The sequence below is a fragment of the Gambusia affinis genome, linkage group LG02 (assembly GCF_019740435.1).
Source record: "Gambusia affinis linkage group LG02, SWU_Gaff_1.0, whole genome shotgun sequence".
NCBI lineage: Eukaryota > Metazoa > Chordata > Actinopteri > Cyprinodontiformes > Poeciliidae > Gambusia > Gambusia affinis.
In genome coordinates, this window is record NC_057869.1 from 9,609,878 (window position 1) to 9,618,143 (window position 8,266).

The window sequence follows — 8,266 nt, forward strand, 5'->3', positions numbered from 1 at the left end:
GACAACATCCATAAATATTTTTTTGTGCCGTTGAAAAATTGCTAGTACACATTTTTGAGGAGGGCCTTAATTACCTTCATGATTGTGTTTTATGACCATTTGTAAACTACTGTATCCCCAGCCTTAGGTTTTCAACACGGTCTAGGAAAAGTCTGGAATTTTAATGAAATATTTTTATTGTCTGGATCAGGAAAAAGCAAAGTAGAATTTGATAAACCTATTGGATTTCAAAAACTTTACTTAATATTCCACTGTTCCAAAGTCCAAGCCATCCACCCATTTGGACTTTTCAGTTTAATTATTGCTATAAAATATCTCAACAAAAGTTAGTCACTGCTGATTTGGGATGTCATTGTTTGGAGCTTCCAAAGCAGTGAAGCATTCAAAAATTTTCAAAGGATGCAGTAATTACATAAATCCTCAGTTGATGGTGCATTAGTCACAAAGACTGCAAAATTATATAATGTGGAAGCAGTGAGGTCTCAACTTGAAAGACAAACTCCAAGGACTTTCTGGTTTTATTCATTTTTATTTTAACAGAGTATGAGAACATCCCTGTAAATAAATCCAAATGGTTACGTAATTCCCAGGAATGGAAGGGAACCAGGATGGATGGATGGATGAAGGAAACCATAATAAAGGGAATCAGGATGGATGGATGGATGGATGGAGGGAACCAGAATGGATGAATGGATGGAGAGAAACAGGATGGATGGAGGGAGGGAACCAGTAATGGATGGATGAAGGGATGGCTGGATGGAGTTCATCTGGGTCTGAAAGCAGCTTCTCATCAGGACGGTATAGTTAAATCCTCATTTTCCTCTCTCAGTTCTGCCCAGCAGGAGAAGCTCGCTGCATTTCCGCTCTTTCAGTGTCCATCGGCTCAGTGTGACGTAGTGACTCGAACTGAACAGGCGAGGCTGTTTTAGGCTGTTTGATCTCAAATCTCCCCCAGCAATGGTGCCAGCAACCCATTCGGCTCATTACTGAAGGTACCGGAGTCTGATTCCATCAATCTGCTGTGTGACACCTGATGAAACTCTCATCAGGAGAAGTACAACATAGAGAAGGATATCGCTGCCTCTGTTAAAAAGGAGTTTGACAAGAAATACAATCCGACATGGCACTGCATCGTTGGCAGGAACTTTGGCAGCTATGTGTCACACAAAACTAAACAAAATTATACTGTGTCTCAGACACAAATAAAAAGGAGAAACAGGAATTCAGATGAGTAATTTTTCATCAACATTTATTATGTTATTGTGATGTAAAATAAAAACCCCACTGAGAAGAAAGAAGCTGCTGAGTGGAGGCCCAAAGGGAAGAAGTCCTTTTCTTCCTCTGGTCCTAGAAGACGTTTAAATTTATTTGGGGCATTTAAATTGTCTTCCGGTTCTAGTATTAAATGTTCATCAGAATTTGAAGTTTATTGATGTTTTAGAATGTCTTTTTGCATCATTATGTTATAGCCACTATATTAGTTTACAATGGTATTAAAACAATATAGTTTACGGTAATCACTTCTGGGACAATTTACTGTCTAGCAAAATTTATGTTGACGATTGTCACAATAAGTTTTGCTGGATGATGAATTGTCCAAAAAATATTTTCAAATAAAATGGTCAAGATGCCTGTAGTTTATGGCTATAGCATAATAATGCAAGAACACATTCTCAAAGATCAATACATTTTAAAGCCCCAACTGATAAGAAAGAAGCTGTTTAGTGGAGGACCAAAGGGAAGAAGTCCTCTGTGTATAGATTAGAAAACCTATGCATAAAATAACTGTTTTTCCACATGTAGCATTGTTTACTGTGCTGTCGTTGATTAAATAAATTTGAATTGAACTGAACTCCATACTGCGTACATGTTGGAAATGAATCACGCGTGCACAAAGCTGCTTCTCGTCAAATTTTTCTACCGCAGCATGTCTATCTGTCGGCGCTAGTGCGCAGGTAGGATGTATTGATAAGAAACCTGCTGAATAAGTTGTAGGTGACGTAGAATCGATGTGCGCATGCTCATGACCACAAGGTAGGACGGATTAATGGGTAGCACAGATAGTTACAACAGCGGAACAAAAATATTCTGGCGAAGATTGACTGATACAGCCGGATGTGAGCTAATGTTACATTTCCGGCCTACGAAAGACCATTTAACACTCAAGCTAACATCTGATAGATATACTAATTTTTTTCGCACTGCTATTTGGTGACGCCAAATAACAAACATGATAAAAGCTATATTGATTTTTAACAACCATGGGAAGCCGCGGCTAATTCGATTCTATCAATATTTTGTGAGTATCTTTAGATGTTGCTGCTTCAGTTAATTAGCATTTTCCGGCTGTGCTAACCAATGTTAGCTTGTGTATATGTTAACATAGCCTGTTTTAATATTTCAACGAGTTTCATGTGATTTTTCTCTGACAGATCATCACATTTTTGTTCACAATATTTAATTTTCTCTCATGAACCATATGCTAGTCAACAGTTTCACAACTTCCCTATGAACATTGTAACTTTCTTGCTGGAATGATCTATTAATTTCTTTTCGGGGCCGAAATTTGTCCCCTATTCAGAATATTGTTTTCTTACACACTATTGTGTATTTATACAACTATAACTCATCTTGAAAATAAAGCGCTGTTACGTTATCGCACCACTTTCGTACATAGTTTGTGGACTATATTGTTTTTAAGTTTGAGTTTTCTTCCGATGTTGACTTGCATCTCATGAAAACCCAAACACTAAGTTCTGATAAAATAAGGACATTACTTAAAACCCAATAGCAAAGGATTGCTTACGGGAAAGAATGCTGACTTGACAGATGTTTATCAGACACACAATGACAACCTCTGCACAAGGGCTAAGCTAAAAACAAAATCATTGCAAAACAATCTGGTAGTTTAGAGTTGTTTTATTCATATGTATTGCGGGTAAAGAGGGTGTTTAGTGAAGGAATAAGATTGCAAAACGAAACCCACAAAACGTTTCAGGAAAAATCGTAAGGTGTTATTGTGGCTGAAGTTGGTGCCTAAGATCGACCACCAACAGGAATATTCAGTATATGGACTGCAATTGTGGCATTCCCTGTTTTAAGCATTCTTGATCTGATTCATTCTTGAAGCAGATGAACATTAATTTGGAGATCAAGGTGCTGGTTTCTGAAGTAAGAGTGGAGATGTACAGAATCCAGTCTTTCTGAGGTCCAGTGCAAAGTTTCAACAAACAGTAATGTTTTGGGGAGCCACACTCTCTAATAGTGTTGGTTATTTTTTTGTTTTTGTTTTTTTGATAGATTTTTAAAAAATATAATTATTTGAATGAAGTGTCTCAGAGGCTTACAAAAACAGCGATATGTTAACTAATTGTTAAATGTATTTGAATATTGGACTTTCTGACTTTGAGGCTTTTCAGAATTAGTTTTTAACATAAATACATGGCGAAGGAAACAACAGAAGACATATTCAGCCTCCAGCAGTAAAAGGGTGGATTTTCTGTACTACCAAAACATGCCCTTGAAGATGCATCCCACTTTAGTTGATCATCTGTTGTATAAAACAAATCAGCTGGATTATGTGAAAAGACTTACAGGAAGACAAACTACCCCCAGAATTAGTAGAGCAGAGAGAAGCTAAATAAGTGTCTGCAGCAATCTGTAAAACATATTAGAGGTACCACCATTTTGTAGATCTCTGTTTTGTAGATCTCCCTGTGGTTTTTGAAATCTTGATGAGATATATGGAATAATAAAAACCGTGCCTCTTCAGTAAATCAAATGACAAATTCAAAAGACATTTCTGAAATTGTTTAATGCTTTCTCTGTACATTATTTTCTTTCAGTCAGAAGACATGCAGCAGCAGATAATTCGAGAGACTTTCCACTTGGTATCAAAGAGAGATGACAATGTTTGTAACTTCTTGGAGGGTGGAAGGCAAGTTATTTTTCTCTCATGTTCTGTTTTTATACTGAAGAACAATCTCTGTGTTTTATGTGTTGCTTTTAAGTTACTGTTTCTGTAAGATCCTTAGCCACATTGAAATATTTCCTTTAGTTTGTTTCAACAGACTGTTGGCACGGGATGTCTTGTAATTGCGTTTGTAAAACAGAAGATGGCAGCAAAATATAAAGTTTCCTTTCTTCACTTTTTTCAAAAATATGTTTATTTTTTAGGAAAGTAGACCTTTCATCTCATTTATTTTTTATTCTCTGCTGCTGTAGAAGAAATGCTTGTTCTGCATTTTTTTTAAAGCCTTTTTTTCTTTCAAATCTGCTTTCAGTCTCATTGGAGGCTCAGACTACAAGTTGATTTACCGGCACTATGCTACTCTCTACTTTGTCTTCTGTGTGGATTCATCTGAGAGTGAGCTTGGCATCTTGGACTTGATTCAGGTCAGCTGCTGTGTTTGAGGGTGACTCTTTGAGAGTAATTTATGTTTCACTAAAGGAAAACATAAAACCCTTGAAAATTTTACCTTGAAAAGGTTTTATCACAACAGATTTAAATTTGTGCTACACAATCTGCTTGTTGTTGGTAAGATTTTGGAAACATAATTTATTATTGGACCATGACCTCATTCCTAGATGCCTTTGAATTAAAACCAAAAATGATTTGATAAGGATATTTACAGAACAGAAAACCAATCCAGCAAAATACACACAAAATGAAAATACAAATGTCTCAGAATAATTATCTATTGTTTTACATTTATTTTAGGTGTTTGTGGAAACGTTGGATAAATGCTTTGAAAATGTTTGTGAATTGGACCTAATATTCCACATGGATAAGGTGAGTGGAGGTGCTTCTGTGACTGAAATATATTTTTCTTAATTTCTTTTCGTTTTCAATCATAAATGCAATAATGTTTGATAATAATGTTTTGTTTTTGTGTGGCACAATTTTCCTGCTTACTTATGTTTAGCATGATGTTACGATTTGTGTGATTGAGTGGCAGCTCTTTCCTGTTACAGTTTAAAAGTGTGAAGAAGAACAAACAATATTATCAGACTAGATTTCTCTTGTAGGTAGTTGGGCTTACGTTTCACTGCTTGAGAAATTTTCTCCATATGAATAGTTAACTAAATGTGGACACGTGTTTAAAATCCAGATTGGAGAGTTTTACCTTGAATGTATCCTGGTAAACACTGAAGAAAATAAGATCAGCATCCAAACACGTCTGGTAGTTTCTGACCTTCCGATGGTTTCATTCTAGTGAACGTCATACCTCAGAAAGCCTCTGGGGGATTTCTTCTGACATGACACAAGCATTCACATGAACCTAGATGAACTAACCTCTTTAGTTAGGGGATGTAGCTATCTGAACTTTTGTTTTTCCTTCTTCAAGAAGTTCTTTCTTTCAAATGGGACTGGTGACGTTTCTAAACCCTAAACCTTCTTTAAGGAAGCTGTCATCTCACAGACATACCTGTGCTTTTCAGTCGATTTATAGACTTTTATTGATTTTACGTATTAGAAAGTAAATCACCTGTATTGTGTAAACAAAAATTTGTTGTTTAACTTTATAAAGTTATTCCTTAGAAGGCAGATCTGTTTTATTAAGGTTACAGACCTCCTTACTGAAAAAGTGATCCAACACATATACAGGCGTCTTGACTGAATTTTCCCACAGGAATCTGATGTCATGTGGAGCAGCAAGGTTTGGCCTGAGGAATGTTACCAGCATGTTAATATTCTCCAGCTCTTCACCATCTGCTCACAGCCTGGACGGCATGTTTGCACATCATTTATTCTTGCATACCAAGTTCTGGCAATACCGGCACATTTTTGGGTCTTTGAAATGTCCTCTGTTGGGGAAGAAGACTGTTTTTATAAATATATGAAATGGTTTGACTCTGCACAAATTTACATACCTAGATATTAGAGGGAAGCAAAGCTCTGGGAGAGAGTTTACTAAGTGTGTTGTGCTTTTTCTGCAGGTCCATTATATCCTGCAAGAGGTGGTGATGGGAGGCATGGTGCTGGAGACCAACATGAATGAGATTGTAGCACAAGTAGAGGTGCAGAACCGCATGGAAAAGTCAGAGGTCAGGAACTCTCTGTCATGATGAAAGGACTGTCTTTATATAAACTGATGTTTACATATACCCCCCATAAGTCTGACTGAGCTTCATCAATTATTTTAGCTAATTTGAATGAGCAAAATGTTCTTATTTGCTAAACTGGTAGAGAAACTGATGATTCATGTTTTAAAGGAACAACTGATGTATAATGGCAATTTTTAAATAAATTTCCAGTCTTTCATTAGATCTTAGTAATGTTTTTGTAAAATCTAACAATTCTTACAGAATCAACATGAGCATAGTAAGATGGTGCTGATTCATCTTTAAGACGCATTTTCTTTCAGGTCATATGTCAGACTTGTCTTTTCAACTCCCTGTTGTAAATGCAGCACTTGTTGTCAGGTGAAATTAAAATGGAGAAGTTGTTATTCTAACCTGACCTGAGAGTGTGAGACACTCCTGTGCACTCAAACTGAGTTGTCCACTCCCAAAGATATTTTCAGACTTGTCTTGTTCCCCTTCAGAAAAACAGTTAAATTTGGGTTTTATCTCAGGTTTTATTTTGGGGGGAAAAGATGCTTGGCCTTGAAATATCCAATTAGTAAAATGTATTTTTTACTTGGTCTAAAATTTAAGATTTCTTTTTTTTTCTTTTTAGCTGCTTTGATTTATTCTTTCTCTTTTTTTACATTCTCAGTTGGATGTTCAAACCCTGGGATTTTGTCTTATAACTTAACCTTGCTTTAAACCTCTCCACTACTGTATCCCTGACCTCTCTGCTGTGCTCCGTAGCCATCACGATGCTGTTTGTTCTCTAGCAAACCCTTCAAAGAACAGCTGTATTTATACAGTGAATAAATTACAAACATAGGCACATAGTTGGCTTCTGAAGGCAATTTGTTGCTGTGGATATTATTTAGGGGTTTTGGAGTAAAAAGGAACCTGATAATTGCGCAAATTCCTATTAAGAACAGTGAAGTTTGTAGTTGAACAAAATATTGGAAAGTTTAAGGTGCATGAAGACTTCCAGGCACCATAGCAGCTAAAAGCATTTTAGCTGCTTTTATGTTTTCTCCCCAACCTTTGTTTTCTGCTTTCAAAGAAAGCATGTGAGAATATTTTCAAGAGCATTTGTTCCTGTATAAATGTGGAAAGATGAACTCTTTTATGGTAAGAAGACATAAACTTGTTTGGCTTGTTGGTTTTCATGTGCAGGGAGGTCTTTCCGCAGCTCCAGCTCGTGCCGTCTCCGCCGTGAAGAACATGAACCTGCCGGAGATTCCCCGGAACATCAACATCGGCGACATCAATATTAAAGTGCCGAGCCTCTCCCCGTTCTGAAGAGCATTCCAGCCAAACTCTGCATGGCCAGAGACCGGGACTACTGATGCAGCCCGCCAGCAACACTCAGCTCTGCAGCTAATGTAGAAAACACTGGTTTTTATTCCTATAATGAAGAACCACAGCGGCTTACATTTGTGTTCATCCTACTTTTGCTATATGTATATAAGAGGAATTCTGAACTCAATTTAATCCTGCATTTGCAGATTAACCTAAGTAAACAAAAAAAAAAGAAAAAAAAAAAAACACTTGAGAAGTTTTACAAAGCATCTGTATCTTCGAGTCTATTCATTTCTGCAGTTATAGCTACTTAATCTTCTCAACTGAAATACAATTTCTCTTTGCTCAATGGAACTTTTCAGCACCTCTAAGCTTCAGCTATTTATTAGCAGGAATTTGAACCAAGCTAAAGAAAAATCATTGCTCTTTTTCTTGAGTTTTACTGGACCTCATCCAGTCCATGTGAAAAATGACACTTTGACTTCTGTGCTTGTCTATAATAATTTAAAAAACTCTTGGTTTTTGCCAGGAGATCATTTTCCCCTTTGTAATTTATTACATCTTTGGCATCCTCATAATTTTTGATGAATGTTGCTCTTGGAGGCGTATTGTGTCCGGCTCTGATGATGTAAATGCTGTTTGGCTCCAGCCAACCTTCAGTGTGCCGTCAGAAACTCTTAACATCTGTTAGGGAGACCTTTTTTCCCCCTTCCCGTAGTTTGTGTTTTTGTAAATGTTTTTGTGTCTGATTTGTTGAATTCAGCTGTCGGAAATGGTTACACTCTGTTGGTAGTTTTACTATGAGATGTGATCTGTAATGGAAAGTAGGCATGCCATGTTGTCAAAGACATTCCTTTGCCAAGGTAAATTAATTAAACTAATAACTGTTTGATCATTTGAG

The 8,266-nt window shown here is 36.7% G+C and overlaps 1 protein-coding gene across 1 annotated transcript; it reads left to right on the top strand.

The window, feature by feature from the left end:
• Nucleotides 1-2,024: 2,024 nt before the first annotated feature.
• Nucleotides 2,025-8,260, top strand: ap3s2 (adaptor related protein complex 3 subunit sigma 2). Its single transcript, XM_044101806.1, has 6 exons — nucleotides 2,025-2,299; nucleotides 3,846-3,937; nucleotides 4,284-4,395; nucleotides 4,721-4,792; nucleotides 5,941-6,048; nucleotides 7,240-8,260. The coding sequence occupies exons 1-6, from the start codon at nucleotides 2,231-2,233 to the stop codon at nucleotides 7,363-7,365; spliced, it is 579 nt and encodes a 192-aa protein (XP_043957741.1). The 5' UTR covers nucleotides 2,025-2,230; the 3' UTR covers nucleotides 7,366-8,260.
• The last annotated feature ends 6 nt before the right edge of the window (nucleotides 8,261-8,266 follow it).